This window comes from Schistocerca americana, chromosome 2 (genome assembly GCF_021461395.2).
Source record: "Schistocerca americana isolate TAMUIC-IGC-003095 chromosome 2, iqSchAmer2.1, whole genome shotgun sequence".
NCBI lineage: Eukaryota > Metazoa > Arthropoda > Insecta > Orthoptera > Acrididae > Schistocerca > Schistocerca americana.
In genome coordinates, this window is record NC_060120.1 from 697,026,200 (window position 1) to 697,045,388 (window position 19,189).

The 19,189-nt window shown below is 37.5% G+C and overlaps 1 protein-coding gene across 1 annotated transcript in view; it reads right to left on the reverse strand.

The window, feature by feature from the left end:
- Positions 1 to 5,485: 5,485 nt before the first annotated feature.
- LOC124594350 (glycerol kinase-like) overlaps positions 5,486 to 19,189 on the reverse strand; it is a 285,935-nt gene continuing 272,231 nt past the window's right edge. Inside the window, exon 13 of the mRNA XM_047132718.1 lies at positions 5,486 to 5,583. Within this exon, the coding sequence (XP_046988674.1) occupies positions 5,486 to 5,583 (98 nt within the window). The remainder of the gene's footprint in view (positions 5,584 to 19,189) is intronic.

A 19,189-nucleotide genomic window follows, 5' to 3' on the forward strand; every position in this document is an offset into this window, starting at 1 on the left:
CTGAGCAGTATTCAAGCAGTGGGCGAACAAGCATATTGTAACCTACTTCCTTTGTTTTCGGATTGCATTTCCTTAGGATTCTTCCAATGAATCTCAGTCTGGCATCTACTTTACCGACGATCAACTTTATGTGATCATTCCATTTTAAATCACTCCTAATGCTTTCTCCCAGATAATTTATGAAATTAACTGCTTCCAGTTGCTGACCTGCTATATTGTAGCTAAATGATAAGGGATCTTTCTTTCTATGTATTCACAGCACATTACACTTGTCTACATTGATATTCAACTGCCATTCCCTGCACCATGTGTCAATTCGCTGCAGATCCTCCTGCATTTCAGTACAATTTTCCATTGTTACAACCTCTCAATATACCACAGCATTATCCACAAAAAGCCTCAATGAACTTCCGATGTCATCCACCATACAGAAATACTAATTACATAAACGACATAACTCAACATTCACGCAGCTTTAGTAGGCACAATTCCAATGTTGTGTTTGGCTTTTCAAAATTTTTCATTGGTTATTTTCAGAATAGAAGGGCAAAGTTTCCAAGTTTTTTGAAAAGTTGATAAATGCCAATTTTGTTAATACACAAATTCAAATTGATTCTTTCCATTTTTTAAATCTTTGGCATTAAATACAAAGAAACCTACTTTATTGTTTGTTTGCATAGAAATACAATAATGTGCTACAGTGCAACACTTTAGTATCATACTTTTCCATGTTTGGTAAGCAAAAGTGAAAACAGCAACAAACGTTATTGAAATACAACATAAAATACTGGCCGCAACAATACTGAACTTTCAGCAATGTCCTTACAAAACTTGTCTGCTCCTTGTGGTACATTAATATGCCTCAACAGTATTAAGACATACTTTTTCTTTTCCATGACAACGATGTTGTTCTTTTCCAAGGTGGCTGATTTTCTATTGCTTGTTGCAGTTGCTGAATTTCAGCACCTCAGCTCCTATGGGACTTCCATTATAAGTGTCCTTCTATTTAAACTTCTCTTTAGACCACCTTCTATTTAAACTTCTCATAAGCCATCACTAGCTGAGAAGTTATTTTGAAAGGCATCTTGGAACATAGGGCTTGTAGTGCATTGGATCTGAGATCCTTTGCTTCCCAATCTTTATTTTGTATCTTGACAATGCCATATTTTTCCAGCATTTTATAGTATTCATTAAGTTAAAAAATATCTTCCTTTTCCCAGTAGTCTTTATCAACTCTACCAAACAGTTTGTCATGATTATAGCTGTGATCACACATAGGAAAAGATGTACCAGCCTATTAAATTATTAGCTCTCTTCCATAAAGGCCATTAGTGTGCACATCATTACTGTACTTTGATTTTCACTGGTACATGAGTCAGAAAACAAATGTATTTGATTTGGATGATTTTCTGGATGGGATGCCTAAAGGTTTCTCAGGAAATTCAATAGAGTGGAGGCTACTTCATTGCATCCTGTTGTTTCTTCCATTTCAAGCCAAGTATAAAAAGCAATCTTTTCTTTTGTGTTCAGGAATGAACCATAATGCATAAATTGTATAGCCAAACCTGTTTTAAGGAGTATACCTCATCTACAGAGAGCTTTGGCATTGGTAGACTCTGTTGCACATCAAAACATACATTAACAGCATTGGATTTTCCTCCTCCATTATTTCACAGAATTTTTGCACAAAATTTGCGCAACTTCTGGTTTGTTATAACAGATTCTTTTTCTCAAGATCTTGCACTTTTGAGAGTCTGTCTTTGGATATCTATGATGTTGCTTGAAATGTTGTGGCATAAACAGGTACTGTCTGGCCATCTTTTTTCCTTATGCTGTACTTTATTAAAACAGTATCCTTCCTTTTTGCTTCTTTCTTGATGTTCCATTTACCTGAAAAAGATGGCCTGAACAGAGTAATAATCAGGAGTTTAGGTCATTTGTAAAACACTAACTGTTTCTGGCTACAAGCACCTGCCTACAGTTTATGATCTTTATTTCCTGCAGAAAACACTCTCACGTTAACATAGCCAGTGACATCATGTATTTTTATTCTCCCTTCAGATCTCTCAGAAGCAAAGTACAGTTTGCATTTATCAAATTTTGCTTTAGCTAGCTAAGAGCACATATTGAGTTTTGAAAAAATAACTTGTAATTTTCAACACGCTAAACAGCTGCAAATATCAGCTTTTGACAAAACAATTTCAACAGGTCAAGCATGACAATAAGCTTGATCTGTAACTACCAAAACCTAAATTTTGAACAATTGAGCATTTATCAACTTCAGAAAAAGTGCTCCTCAAATGCCATATGATATGTCAGACAATTACCTGTTGATATGAAAGAAAAGAAACTGTATGAAGGAGGAATCTGTTTTAAGTCACAGATACAAGAGGTTAAAGCCATGCAGTTTCATAATAGAGTTTTCTTTGTAGATTTCATGAAATACTAAGATGTTCGTTACTAAAATTTTTTACATCCCTTCTTTTGTAAACATATATGTTTACAATTTTTGCTGTCTACCCTAAAATAAGTATTCATTACCAGCTCTCTGTTATGTGCCTGGAAGAGTATTGCACATTCTGGTCATGTGCAATACTCTTTGGGGGTATCGAAACATAACAGACCAGAATAGAAAGCAAATTGAACAGATAATTACCACAACTCTTAGTTCATTGAGAGCTTGCCACTACTTAGTTCCATCATTGTCATAAGAACGTAATGGATCTATTTCATATTTTACCTTAGTACACTAATAATATCATATGCAAACATTCCAAATCAAGCAATGAACAAGATAATCATAATGTGAGAAATCTAAATAAAATAGTAATTGTCGCCTAGTCGATGATGTAATATGTAAATGATTATAATATGTGAATGACTGTGGAGTACTAACTTATGAAACCTGTAAAACTTGGTCAATTGGTAGGAACATCTGAAACTTGTATTCTGTTTTAATTAACATATAATAAAACATGTTATACTATGTTGCTCATTTTTGCCAAAACACATAAAGCATTACTCAGAATATTGTAAGAACTGCTATTATCGATTTTTATGAGTAGTATATGTATCAAATTTTACTTATACTCAAAGTAATTATGGGAATTTAACAAAATAATTACCCAAATTCATGTAAACTAATCATCAAAATATACTTTCTGTGTAAAATACAAAATTATTGTAAATGTTAATTGAATCCTCTGTTAAAATGTATGTCGAAAACATGGCAGATACACTGTACATAATTTTGTTGTTGTGTAATTAATGAAACTGTCAAATTCATTGTTTATTCCACAAATTATTCAAAAATATCATGTAGAAACCTGTTCAATAAATTGGATATTCTATTCAGGAACATACATTTCCAATAAATTGCCTGCAACTATAAAAAACTTGGGTTTAAGATAAAGCATAGTTCAAACAGTGTTTGAAAGACTTTTTGACAGGCAACTTCTTCAGCTCTATAGATGAATATCTTTACAGGGACTATTAGATCAGCTTAAGTAAAATGTATGTTAGATTTCAGTTTTGACAGTACTTGGTCACAACACTCAATATATTTTTTTATGTATTATAAAGTTATTGAAAGTGCATAACTATGTTGCATTCTGACAGTGTATTAATTTTGTACATATTGGCAGTTCCAGTTTACTGTGATGTATTCACAGATTTTGACAGTCTCCTGACAAATGTCAGAGCAGGGAGTATTATATTCAGATGTTTTATGTTTTTTAGGTTATACTTTCTGACTTGTTCTACACCCATGAGAATCATCTAATTTTTGGGACTATGGAACAAAAACTGAATCCAATCTAAACCTGTTGTAAATTCAAATGTTATCTTTGTTTTCTGGATATTCATGAGTGTGAAACAAATAGTGATGTTTATACTGTTTTCATACATATGTAAGATTAACTTCAGTTGTAATGACTGAAAACTGTAACATCAAAAATAGTGTAATTGTTTAAAAATGTATATAAAGGTATGAGATGTGGAGTTCAAAGTTCACTGTTGAGCTGTTATTTGCAATGGACAATCTATGTCACTCTTGAGTAATAAAACAGCTTAAAATGTATAATGGTGTACCTGCTATTTCAAGTCACAATGCATGCTGACTATAACTCTAGTGGTCCTGTTCTTGTCAAGATCACCAGGACATCAAATAAGAAGAAGTTAAATATATTTGATGCCACTCGTCTGAAATGTGTAATTTTGATTAAGTTTCCAGAATGAGATTTTCACTCTGCAGTGGAGTGGGTGCTGATATGAAACTTCCTGACAGATTAAAACAGTGTGCCGGACCGAGACTCGAACTTGGGACCTTTTCCTTTCGCGGGCAAGCGCTCTACCGACTGAGCTACCCAAGCATGACTCACGCCCCATCCTCACAGCTTTACTTCTGCCAGTACCTCGTCTCCTACCTTCCGAACTTCACAGAAGCTCTCCTGCGAACCCTGCAGAACTAGCACTCCTGAAAGAAAGAATATTGTGGAGACATGGCTTAGCCAGAGCCTAGGGGATGTTTCCAGAATGAGATTTTCACTCTGCAGTGGAGTGTGCACTGATATGAAACTTCCTGGAAGATTAAAACTGTGTGCCGGACCGAGACTCAAACTGATTAAGTTTATTTGCAGCAAGTTTATACATTTCACTACTAATATTTTTTAGAAGAAATTATGTTTCATAATGCAGCTAAATTAATTAAAGTATTTTTGTTTATAAAAATTGAACAATAAGAATATTGTGTAAAATTCAGAAAGATACAGTTAGTGTATGTTAAGGTGTCTGTTTGGTTGTGCATTTGAATATGTGTACTCTTACTAGAAGAAGAGGAAGAGCTTGAAAGGTAGTGTTTATTGTTTTCTGTTATGTGTTCTCGTGTGCCACACACCAGTCCTCTAGAGGTAACTAGCTATCTTTCCATTATTTTATGTGCAAAAGAAAAAAAGGGTAACAAATACATTTCAACACAATACCAGGCCTATAATCCTGTTTATACAAAAGTTTTTTCTAGTGTGCAAGGATGATTCAAACACAGCATTATTTTTACACAGCAATACATTTAATGTACAAAGCTTAATGATTTCACAAAACAAGCAAAAGCACATCTCATTTTTTCACATTTTCCAGTACGGAACAAATTGACTTAACTCACTTGACTAGAAAAATCTTCCTTTTTCAGAAAGTGTCACTGGAGTATTCATTGTACGCATCATCTTCACTCTAATGAGTGTAACAAATATAGCATTCAGTTTGACAGGTCAATGAAGCCTCAGATTTTATTAAACTTTTTATGGCAGTCTCCTTATCACAACATGAGTAACTTTCTTGGACACCAATGAAAAGGGGTTAAGGAGAAAAAATTTGAATAAACATAATAGCTACTTTAAATTTCAATTGTATATATTTCTTACATGAGTAATATTGCCAGTACTTAGCACTCAAACTTCCAATCAAAATTATGCTTCTCAGTATTCTTTTTCTACACTTTTGCTAAATGTTGAGAAATAGCCAAAAGACCAAACGATAAAACAACAAACAGACTGAATGGTATAGATGATTGCAAATATTTCTCCTTATCTGAAAATAAAACATGAAATCTCACTGCAGCAATAAACAAAAGTAAAATAAATAAACTGCAAATAATTAAGTTGTTAGTTTAATGGAAAGATCATACAGAATGTGAAATAAGCATGCATGTTATATGAAAGAAGAGGCAATTTCTGAAAACTTAAATGACAAAAACAAAATATTCAGCATAAGTATGGTACATTTGCCTAGGAATATTGATAACCATTCATACAGAACCTTGAGAATATATTCTCATAGCAATAATTTAATTATTGAAATAAGAGCTGAAGATTTACTGGATCAATGTCAATATTTATGAAAAATACAACACCAAGAATACAAGCAAATGGAACAAACCTCTTGCAGCAGGTTAGGTATGATACAATATGCAAATGGTTAGGATTAAAAAGCTGTAAATGATCTGTGAATAGGGAAACTGTATGTGGAGTGAAGCCCCAGGTACTGCAGTTAGCATCTCCAAATGAGCTTAGAATCAAGGAGGGTTTTGGTATATGGCATTTCCCACCACACAGTTTGTCGGCAAGAACTCAAGGCATCAAGACTGGTTTTCAAAGGCTGTGATAACAACTTTCCAACCATGCATCAGACATGTTAAATAGGTGGCCTATTAAGTGAACATACTGCTTATGGGAGAAGTATTACCCTTTATAAGATTGCATATTCATCATCACATGAGATCAGGCAAGATTCTGCAAAAATAAACAATGTGGAGTTGCTCTAAGGAGGGGTAGTATCTTGGGCTCTAAAAACTTCTTCACGTTAACAGTTGTTCTGACTGCACTCAATATACAGGACTCAATAATACATGTTGTATCTAATGACATCCCAAACCATCATGCCTCCCATATGCAGCATGGTGATGTAGGCTGCTAGACTGTAGCATTTAACAGGTATGGAGCCATCATCATAATCCAACATGAAGTGGAATTTGTCTAAAAAAGCTAAATTTAGCCGTTCAGCATGCCAGCAAGGCTGTTCATGTGCTCAGTTCAGCCCAAGACATTTGTGTTTTCTAAACAATGGAAGCTTATGTAATGACATTTGCTGACAGTTCACCCAATGGTACACGATTTAGAATTATTAATTCAGACAGATCCACATCTTTTTAATGCTCCTCTCTCAAGCCCACATGCTGTATGAGGCAGAACAGTCCTCTAGAGCCATACAAACAGTCCTCTGCTTTGAATACATTTCATTGTATGATAAAAACCCTCTTGACACTATGTATTACCCTCTTCCATTCAGTGGTAGTGTTGGACACATATTTGGCAGAACAGTGATTCAGATCTCCATCTGGCCATCTGGATGTAAGTTTTCCATGATTGAAGAAAGACATCATTCCACTGGGCTGTATTTTAAAATTATACTTCATTCGGTATGGCCCATTTTCAAGTGCATCTATAACAGATGTGGATACAGTGTCCTGTCTTGTCATACAAAAATCATTTGTCATGTGTAATGGTGCCTGGCACATTCACCGAAGTGCATGATCTCATGATACATGGCTACAAAATATACCTAAACACAATTGTTTAAAGCATTGCAACGTGTGTACGTTCATGATTTTCCTGAAATGCTTCACCTACATCTACATCTACATGTTTACTCTGCAATTCACAATTAAATGCCTGGCATAGGCTTCATCAAACCTTCTTCAAGCTATCTCTCTCTCATTCGACACTCTAATGGCATGCAGGAAAAATGAACATTTAAATATTTCTGTGCAAGTTCTGATTTCTCTAATTTTACCATGATGATCATTTCTCCATATGTAAGTGGGTGCCAACAGAATGTTTTCACAATCAGAGAAGAAAGTAGATCATTGAAATGTCATGAGAAGACCCTGTCACAACAAAAAAACGCTTTTAGCAAACTTCGTGGAAGCATTCTCTTGAGTAGACACGTTACTCTTTTTAAGTGTTCTCCCAATAAATAACACTCTTAGGTTTGCTTTCCCACAACATTATCTATGTGATCATTCCAATTTAAGTTGTGTGTAATTGTAATCCATAAGTATTGAATTGAATTTATAGCATTTAGATTTGTGTGGTTTATGGTGTAACAGAAATTTAGCATATTTCTTGGTTTATTGTGTAACAGAAAGTTAGCAGATTTCTTGGTTTATTGTGTAACAGAAATTTAGCAGAGTTCTTTTAGTACTCAGTGGATGACTTCACACTTTTCACTATTTTGAATCAATTGCCACTTTCTGCATAAAGCACATTTTTGTCTATATCATTTTGTAATGGTTTTTGATCATTTGAGCTCAAGGCAAATGTCAACATGCTTTCTTTGACAGGCACAGCCAATTTCCGTCCCCTATCTAACCAATGTTCTAAGATTGGATGTATAAGTGATCTGTAAGCAGTACCCTTAGCAGACTGCTTCATTTTCACTGTCTTGCAAGTAAACTGAAGTCTGCCAGCTGCCTTACATATGAATGAGTCTATGTGATTGTTTCATTTCATGTCACTACTGTTACATAAATCTAAATATTTGCATGAGTTGCCTTATTCCAACGGTGATTCACTGATGTAGCCATAGGATACTGTTTCATGAAATACACAGTTTTACATTTTCGAATACTTAAAACAAGTTGCCAGTCTTTGTACCACTTTGAAATCTTATCAAGAGGTGACTGGATATATGTACTGAATTTTTTCAGACAGAACTTTGTAATAGATAAGTGCACTATCTGAAATAATTCTGATGTTAATGTTATATTGTCTGCCAGGTCATTAACATACAACATGAACAACCAGGTTCTCAACATAATACCCTGAAGTTACTTCTATCAAACAAGGTGGAACAGTGGTTAGCACACTGGGCTCACAGTCAAGAGAACAATGCTTAAGATTCTTTGCCCAGCTTTCCAGATTTAGGTTTGTATTCAATTTCATGATCCTTGAAATTTTGTCATTCCTGACATTTTATCTAGAACCCCATCAGACATCTTCAGGGGTGATCCTAGTTCAGCTGATCCTTGTAGAATTATTTAAGGTTTTGTGAGGGATCTTTTAATGTGATTCAGTTAAAGCACTCATTAAGACTTCACACATCGCACTGTTGACAGCCCCGTGTGTATCATTCAATATCTCTCTACCTACTGCTCTATGCTTTGATTTGCACCTGGTATGTAGAAGTCACTTTCTTTATAAGCTTCTTTGCAGTGGCTACTTACCATGGAGGAACCATCTCAGCCTGAACTGCTCTACTAGGTACATACTAAACTTGAACCATAATTCCCCTAGATACCCTTACTAAGAAGTAACTGTTTTGAGATCTTCTTTGATGTGTGACACAACTGCTCCTTTCTCTAGCTTACTAAACATGATAGTCTTTCTACTTGTTTTAGCTTCCCTTTGTATTTTAATAATCACTGTTACTAATTAATTAATTTGTGAACTGTATTCAGTGTTTTGTGAATGATTTTTATTTGTTTACCTCTGATCATAGTTTTTTAATATAAATTCAGATTCTATGACAAAAGCCATATCTATATCTTTTAAGAACAGTTGTGATTTTCTTGTGCGACTAAATCAAAAAGCATCCACTTAACCATTCACTCAAATATTTAATTATAAAACAATTAGAGAAGCAGTCTCAAAGAAAATTAATTGGGTGTTGATAGTTTCACTTAAGATCACAACAATATTCAGTTTTCTCTTCAAATCATAATATCAGTTGCCTACACTAAAATCCTTTTTGATAAACAAGTACAGTGAAACACCACTGTTTGTCTCTTAGAACAATTGACAATGTTTTATTCATTAAACAGGCACAAATGTGTGATACATAACGAACACATGCATTACAAGAAGAAAATTTCAACACTTTCAGCTATTTATATTTCCAATTTTATTTCATTTTTGCTACAAGTTTCAGTGTTGCACTACACCACCTTCAGGCTCTTTTGTAAAGACAATAATAATAACAGTGTAAAATTTATAAGAAAAGGGCAGTGTAAAATTTAAGAAAGGAAATTATGGTAATATGCAGTAACAATCTACAACAGACACCATACCGTACAGGGAGTGACATCAAAGTTTGAGATAGATTTAAGAATAAAATGAGAGAACTGTTGCACACTGTGCAAATATAAGCTAGGGAACAAAATATATATCCCACATAATAGTAACGAGAACCTACTGATCAGAGGTTAAAATTACTTGTTATACATAGATAACTATGGTGTGACATATTGACAAATAACCAATATGTAATGCTAATGTCATGCCTGTGAATCAACTGAAGCAAAATAATCCCAGTTATATACTGATGAGTACAATATGAAGGTAAAATATGTATTTATATGTTTTCATATAACAGTAAAATGTAAAACCACTTATTGGAGGTCAACCTCCCATTAACTACTAGTATCATCATGTACCCTGTACTAGTAATAACTAACAAAACAAGAATGTAAAGTTACATCAACACAAGCTATCAATCACAGATTCATAAGGGGCCACTTATTTAACAAAAACATTTTCAGTGAACCAAATTGTGAAGCTAATTTAATATACCATTACGAATTACCACTAAGCAGACAGTACTGAAATATCATATGGAAAAGGTCATAACCAAAATTATTATGGGAGTGGGAAGTCTGCCAGTAGGCAGGAATGATCATTAGGTGATATACAAAACTGTAAATTATGAGGTAAGTCTAAAGAAAAGTTGTAGACTATCTTTCGTTATGCCCTGAAATGAAGAATATCCTACCCATTATCCTTTCCACACCTCCCACAGTGGTATTTTGCTGCCCACCAAACCTATACAATATCCTCCTCCACCCCTACACAACCCATGCTCTGAATCCCTTGCCTCATGGCTCACATCCCTGTAATAGACCTAGATGCAAGATCTGTCCCATGCATGCCCCCACCACCACCTATTCTATTCCAGTCACTAACATCACCTATCCCATCAAAGGCAGGGCTACCTGTGAAACCAGTCACATGACCTACAAGGTAAGCTGCAACTGCTGTGCTGCATTCAATGTGGACACGACAGTCAACAAGCTGTCTGTCCACATGAAGGACCACTGACAAACTATGGCCAAGAAACAGCTGGACCACCCCTTTCCTGAGGATGCCACCCAACATGAAGTTCTTTATGTCAATGACTGCTGCACAACCTGTGCCATCTGGATCCTTTCCACAACATTAGTTGTTCTGAATTACACAGGTGGGAACTCTCCCTGCAAAATATCCTATGTTCCTGTAACTCTCCTGGCATCAACCTTTGTTCTTCATTGTCCTTACCCATATAGCCTCTTCACTGTTCCAATTCCAGCACTACACAGCTCTCTATTCCACCACCCAGAATCTTTTTACTTCTCTCTTTTTCCACTAACCCCCCTGCCCATCATCTAACCTCTCGACTGCGCCTAGCTGCCCTATCATCTCTCCACCTCATCCTTACATGCTCCCACTAGCAGCACTTTACTGTCCCCCCATGCATACCCTGATATCCCTCTCCATCCCCACCCAAACCTCCTCCTTACCCCCACCACCTGGTTGCATCTCCCATCACACACTACTACTTGCAGTCTGGCCTCAGGAGCCAGACACTGTGGTCATGTGTGAGTGAATTGTAGTTGTGTGTGTGTGTGTGTATGTGTGTTGTCTATTTCTGATGAAGGCCTTATTGGCCAAAAAGCTCACTTTCTGATAGTCTTTCTGTTGTGCCTATCTGTGACACAGCATCTCCACTATATGGTTAGTAGCAACTTTTATCATACTATTAGAAAGACATTCATTTCGCTCAGAAAAACCAAAGGCACATACCACTATGTGAAATGTAGTACTTACACAGAGTAAGACAGAAGATAGTTTGAGCTATGACCAGAATAACAAAGCAGTAAAATGGACCTTCCTCATACAGAGATATGCGCCTTTGGTTTTCCTGATTGAAATGAATGTCTTTCTAACACACTAGATAACACATTGCAGTACTTCTCTTTAGATTTACAACAGAGTTTACAGTTTGGCATATCACCTAGCCATATGCCTGCCTACCAGCAGACTTCCCACTTTCAGGATAACATTAGTTGTCTTCTTCTATATGATACTTCAATATTTCCTGTTTCATGGTAGTTTGTAACATTGTTTTGCTTCAGTTGATTCAAGGGTATTGACATTAACTTCACAGTTTGGTCATTAAAATTTTGTTATTATGAATCTGTAATTGATAGATTATTTTGATATAACTTTATATTCTTGTTTTATTCGTTGTTATTAGCACAGGGTACATGGCGATATAGATGGTTAATGTGGGGCTGACTTCCAATAAGAGGTTTTACATTTTACTATTATATGACAGCATATGAATTATTATTTTATCTACAGACTGTACTCATCAGTATATGACTGTGATTGTTTTGCTTCAGTTGATTCAAGGGTACTGACATTAGTATTACATGCTAGTTTGTCAGTTTGTGACACCATAGTTATCAATGCATAATTTTGACTACTGACTAGTGAATTCTCTTTAATGTTATGAGGCATGTATACTTCATTCCCTAGTTTACAATATTATGAAAAGGAAAGTTGCCACTCACCATATAGCAGAGATTCTGAGTCGCAGATAGGCACAACAAAAAGACTGTCACAAATAAAGCTTTTAGCCAGTAAGGCCTTCATCAAAAACAGACCCTCCCCCCCCCCCCCCCCCCACACACACACAGATGCAAATGCAACTTGCACGCACATATGACTGCAGTCTCAGTCAACTGAAGCCTCACTGAGAGCAGCAGCACCAGTGCAAGCAATGCATGATGGGAGTGGTGATTGGGTGGGGGTAAGGAGGAGACTGGAGTGGAGAGGGGGGTGGGATAGTAGGGTATGGGTGGCAGGGAGTGCACAGGGAGTGCACAGGGATGGTGTGGAGAGAGGCTAGGGAAACTATGTGGAGTCAGGAGATTAGATGGAGGGCAAGGAAGAGGTGGGAAAGGGGGGGGGGGGGGTAGCGGGGAGAGAAGTAAAACGACTGGTTGTGATGGTGGAATGAGGGGCTGTGTAGTGCTGGAATGGGAACAAGGCAGGAGTTGGATGGGTGACGACAATGAATAATGAAGTTTGAGGCCAGGAGGGTTACGGGAACATAATATATATCGCAGGGTAAGTTCCCACCAACGCAGTTCTGAAAAGCTGGTGTTGGTGGAAAGGATCCATATGGCACACACTGTGAAGCAGCCATTGAAATGAAGGATGTCATGTTTGGCAGCTTGCTCAAAACGGGGTGGTCCACTTGCTTCTTGGCCACAGTTCGTAGGTGGCCATTTATGTGGACAGACAGCTTGTTGGTTGTCATGCTCACATAGAATACAGCACAGTGGTTGCAGCTTAGCTTGTAGATCACATGACTGGTTTCACAGGTAGCCCTACATTTGATGGGATAGGTGATGTTTGTGAGAGAACTGGAGTAGGTGGTGGTGTGAGGATGTATGGGACAGGTCTCACATCCAGATTTATTACAGGGGTATGAGCCATGAGGTAAGGAGCTGGGAGCAGGGGTCATGTAGGGATGGATGAGAATATTGTGTAGGTTTGGTGGATGGTGGAATACCACTGTGGAAGGGGTGGGAAGGATAGTGGGAGGGACATTTCTCATTTCAGGGCATGACAAGAGGTAGTTGAAACCCTGGAGGAGAAACAAGTAGACCACCCTATTGCTGAGCATGCTGCCAAACATGACATGGTTCATTTCAATGACTGCTTCATAGTGCCATATGGACCCTTCCCACCAACACCAGTTTCCTGAATTGTGCAGGTGGGAACATTCCCTATAATACATCTTATAGTCCCATAACCCTCCTGGCCTCACCCATCCAGCCTTTCCCTGATCCCCTTCTTGGATTACACACCTCTCATTCCACCATCGCACCCAGTCTCTCCTTTCTCGCTAGCCTCACCCCCCCCCCCCCCCCCCTCTGCCCCCTCCCCGCCACTCCCTTGCCTTCTGTCTAACCTCCTGACTGCACCTAGCTGCCCTACCCTATCTCCACCTCAACCCTGCGTACTCCCCAGTAGCAGTTCACTGTCTGCCACCCATACCCTGCTATCCCTACCCCTTCCCCTTCCCACCACAGCCTCCTCCTTACCCCCACCTAGTTGCCATTCTCATCATGCACTGGTGCTGCTGCTCACAGTGAGGCTTCAGTTGCCTTTTGAGGCTGCAGTCATGAGTGAGTGAGTTGCCTTTGCATGAGTGTGTTGTGTGTGTGTGTGTGTGTGTGTGTGTGTGTGTGTTTGTGTGTGTGTGTGTGTCATCTATTTTTCATAAAGGCCTTACTGGGCGAAAGTCTTATTTGTGACAGTCTTTGCCTATCTGTGATTTAGCACCTCCACGATATGGTGAGTGGTAACTTTCCATTTCATAATATTGTTACATTCCATACTGGATTGTTCCCTAGTTTATGCTCATACAGTGTGCAACTGTTCTCTTATTTTATTATTTAATCTGTTTCCAACTTTGATGTCACTCCCTGTATAGTTTGGTTTCTGTTACATGGTTACTCCATATTACCATTGTATATAATTTGATTCCTTAAATTTTACACTATCCTTTTGTTAAGCAGTTTACAGTGTTATTATTGCTGTCTTTACACAGTGATCTGAAAATGGTGAAGTGTAATGCTGAAACTGTAGAAAAAAATAAAAATTGGAAATATAGGTGTTTGACATTTTATACTAAACGGAGGAGGTCCCATGACCGTCCTGCATAAATATGGGCTTACAGATATTTAGAAGAAGAAGGTGATCACTGTACCATAGAGTTCACTGGATAAATCCTAGATGACACTACAGTATAAGCAACTGGAAAGAGCACCAGATAGAAATGTGAAAGTATAGACCTGTTACTGGAGAGAGAGAGAGAGAGAGAGAGAGAGAGAGAAATAAATAAATAAATGATAGATTATCACAACACCCCCACCTCAGTTAATGATTATTTAATCCTTTGGCAGTCTTTTGTCTCTAAGACCTTCAGTCTTGACACCAGAAAGTAGCTGTCTTAGTTATTTCTAGTGATTGGCTTGGTTGGAATATCTGGTTGGAATATCTGCTTTCTGATCTGTAGAGCTAAGGTGTTCCACATTGAAGATGCCCATGTTGTTGTTTTCTAATATAAAATGATACTTCACATCTCTGTGTTTTGTTTGCTTACGATGTTCATGGTTCTTGATCTACTGGGTGATCTGTTGACAGTTTATGTTATTTCTTTTACCCTCACAATATGCTGCAAAATTGACTGGATACACATGATTTCTTTTACAGGTTAAAGGAAGCTAGATTTTCTGCTTCTTTTATTGAAAAGGACATCACCTTCTGCCTTTGAGAGTTTCAAGATATGATGACTTCACAAAGCTTAACATCAAAATCTGTGGCTGATTTTCAAATAAGAACATCTCCTACACAGCCTGAGCCACTAAAAACAGACAAAAAAGTATCCCTAGTTTTTGCTCAATATAAGCCATAAGAGACTGCTTTCTTTAGGAACTTTAAGATTCTCTTCACATGATTACAATGTATCTTTTCTGATTTTATTGAGGTGCTGACTAGCATTAGCTGCTGCAAAAGGGGTATAGGGTATGGTTGCCACTGAGACACAGAGCGAGATTCCAACAGCTTGGTGGTATGTAGGACTGATAATTGTTTAACTGAGTCTCAGCTCAGAGAACACTTGACCACAATTAGCATGTATTGCCACAGCACTGGCATTTTCTATATTGTATTATTCCAGCACAGCCCTCACATATGCATCTTGATTTAAGAAGACAGTAATCTTGAAACTGTTCTATTTGCAAACTGAGATAATGACTAGCACTACTCATAGTTACATCAGGTTCCTGTTCCAAGTAATGTGGCAACAAATTGATGACTTCTCTACTCCGATGCAACCAGACCATTATCAAAGTGAATAGCTAGGATCATCAAGAGTCACCTTTGTCATTTAGAAAAAGGCAGGGATCTGTATCTGTTGCTATGAGGCTGAATCTGTTTAGCACACTGGCGAATTATTAACTCCAGATTCTAGATGCTTGTTTGAGTCCACAGATACTTTTCTTCAGCTTGCATACCCTTTTGCTACTATCCTTAAGCCCTACCAGTTCTCACTTATATATCTCAGAATCAATTTCACTGTATAAAAACGCATATTTAATATCAAACTTCCTCATGTCCATGGCTTTGGATGCTGTGTTAGATAATTTATTCTAGTTGTTGTTGTGGTCGGTAGGATGCAGCTCTCCATGCTACTCTATCCTGTAGAAACTTCTTCATCTCCCAGTACCTTCTACAGCCTACATCCTTCATAATCTGCTTAGTATATTCATCTCTTGGTCTCCCTCTATGATTTTTACCCTCCATGCTGCCCTCTAATACTAAATTGGTGATCCCTTGATGCCTCAGAACATGTCCTACTAACCAATCCCATCTTCTAGTCAAGTTGTGCCACAAATTTCCCTTTTCCCCAATTCTATTCAATACCTCCTCATTAGTTATGTGATTTATCCATCTAATCTTCAGCATTCTTCTCTAGCACCTCATTTCAAAAGCTTCAATTCTCTTCTTGTCCAAACTATTTATTGTCCATCTTTCACTTCCATACATGGCTACACTCCACACAAATACTTTCGGGAACGAATTCCTGAAACTTAAATCTATACTATGTTAACAGATTTCTCTTCTTCAGAAACACTTTCCTTGCCATTGCCAGTCTACATTTTATATCCTTTCTACTTCAACCATGATCAGTTATTTTGCTCCCCAAATAATAAAACTCCTTTACTACTTTAAGTGTCTCATTTCCTAATCTAATACCCTCAGCATCACCCGACTTAATTCGACTACATTCCATTACCTTCGTTTTGCTTTTGTTGATGTTTGTCTTATATCCTTCTTTCAAGACACTGTCCATTCCATTCAACTACTCATTCAGGTCCATTGCTGTCTCTGACAGAATTACATTGTCATCAGCAAACCTCAGAGTTTTTATTTCTTCTCCATGGATTTTAATTCCTACTCCAACTTTTACTTTTGTTTCCTTTACTGCTCGCTCAATATACAGATTGAACAACATTGGGGATAGGCTACAACCCTGTCTCACTCCCTTTCCAACCACTGCTTCCCTTTCATGCCCCTTGACTCTTATAACTGCCATCTGGTTTCTATACAAATTGTAAATAGCCTTTCGCTCCCTGTATTTTACCAATACCACCTTCAGAATTTGAAAGAGAGTATTCCAGTCAATATTATGAAAAGCTTTCTCTAAGTCTACAAATGCTAGAAACATAGCTTTACCTTTCCTTAATCTATCTTCTAAGATAAGTCAGTAGGGTCAGTAATGCCGCACATGTTCCAACATTTCTATGGAATCCAAACTGATCTTCCCCGAGATCAGCTTCTACCAGTTTTTCCATTAGTATGTAAAGAATTTGCGTTAGTATTTTACAGCTGTGGCTTATTAAACTGACAGTTTGGTAATTTTCACATCTGTCAACACCGGCTTTCTTTTGAATTGGAATAATTATATTCTTCTTGAAGTATGAGAGTATTTCGCCTGTCTCATACATCTTGCACACCAGATGGTAGAGTTTTGTTAGGCCTGGCTCTCCCAAGGCTGTCAGTAGTTCTAATGGAATGTTGTCTACTCCCGGGGTCTTGTTTCGACTTAGGTCTTTCAGTGCTCTGTCAAACTCTTCACACAGTATCATATCTCCCATTTCATCTTCATTTACATCCTCTTCCATTTCCACAATATTGTCCTCAAGTACCTCACCCTTGTATAGACCCTCCATATACATCTTCCACCTTTCTGCTTTCCCTTCTTTGCCTAGAACTGGGCTAAGCTCTTGGTATTCATGCAAGTGGTTCTCTTTTCTCCAAAGGTCTCTTTAATTTTCCTGTAGGCAGTATCTATCTTGCCCCTAGTGAGCTATGCCTCTACATCCTTACATTTGTACTCTAGCCATCCCTGCTTAGCCATACTGCACTTCCTGTCAATCTCATTTTTGAGACGTTTGTATTCCCTTTTTCATGCTTCATTTACTGCATTTTTATATTTTTTCCTTTCATCAATTAAATTCAATATATCTTCTGTTACTCAAGGATTTCTACTAGCCCTCATCTTTTTATCTACTTGATCCTCTGCTGCCTTTACTATTTCATCCCTCAAAGCTAACCATTCTTCTTACACTGTATTTCTGCCCCCCATTCCTGTCAATCATTCCCTAATGCTCTCACTGAGACTCTCTACAACCTCTGGTTCTGTCAGTTCATCCAGATCCTGTCTCTTGAAATTCCCACCTTTTTGTAGTTTCTTCAGTTTTAATCTACAGTTCATAACCAATAGATTGTGGACAGAGTCCACATCTGCCCCTGGAAATGCCTTACAATTTAAAACCTGATTCCTAAATCTGTCTTACCATTATATAATCTATCTAAAACCTTCCAGTATCTCCAGGCCTCTTCCATGTAACAAACCTTCTTTCATGATTCTTGAACCAAGTGTTAGCTATGATTAAGTTATGCTCTGTGCAAAATTCTACCAGATGGCTTTCTCTTTCATTTCTTACCCCCATTCCATATTCACCTTCTAAGTTTCCTTCTCTTCCTTTTCCTACTATCGAATTCCAGTAACCATGACTATTAAATTTTCATCTCCCTTCAATATCTGAATAATTTCTTCTCATCATACATTTCATCAGTGTCTTTGTCATTTACTGAGATAGTTGGCATATAAACTTGTACTACTGTTGTAGGAATGGGCTTTGTGTCTATCTTCACCACAATAATGCATTCACTATGCTGTTTGTAGTAGCTTACTTGCACTCCTATCTTTTTAATTCATTATTAAACCTACTCCTGAATTACCCCTATTTGATTTTGTATTTATAACCCTGTATTCACCTGACCAGAAGTCTTGTTCCTCCTCCAACTGAACTTCACTAATTCCCGTTATATCTAACTTTAACCTATCCATTTCCCTTTTTAAATTTTCTAACTTACTTGCCTGATTAAGGCATCTGACATTTCATGCTCCGATCTGTAGAACGCCAGTTTTCTTTCTCCTGATAATGACATCCTCCTGAATAGTCCCCACCTGGAGATCTGAATGGGGGATTATTTTACCTCCGGAATATTTTACCCAAGAGCACGCCATCATCATTTAACCATACAGTAAAGTGCATGCCCTCGGGAAAAATTACGGCTGTAGTTTCCCCTTGCTTTCAGCCATTCTCAGTGCCAGCACAGCAAGTCTGTTTTGGTTAGTGTTACAAGGCCAGATCAGTCAATCATCTAGACTGTTGCCCCTGCAACTATTGGAAAGGCTGCTGCCCCTCTTCAGGTACCATACATTTGTCTGGACTCTCAACAGATACCTCTCCATTGTGGTTGCACCTGTGGTACAGCTATCTGTATCACTGAGGCACGCTAGCCTCCCCACCAATGGCAAGGTCCATGGTTCATGGGGGAAAATATTATTCTATGGATTCAAAAATTATCACTGATTTGAGGATTTCAATATAGACCATGCTATACCTATGTTGTAATTCCCTAGCAACAACTAGAACTTTAAATCTATCTAC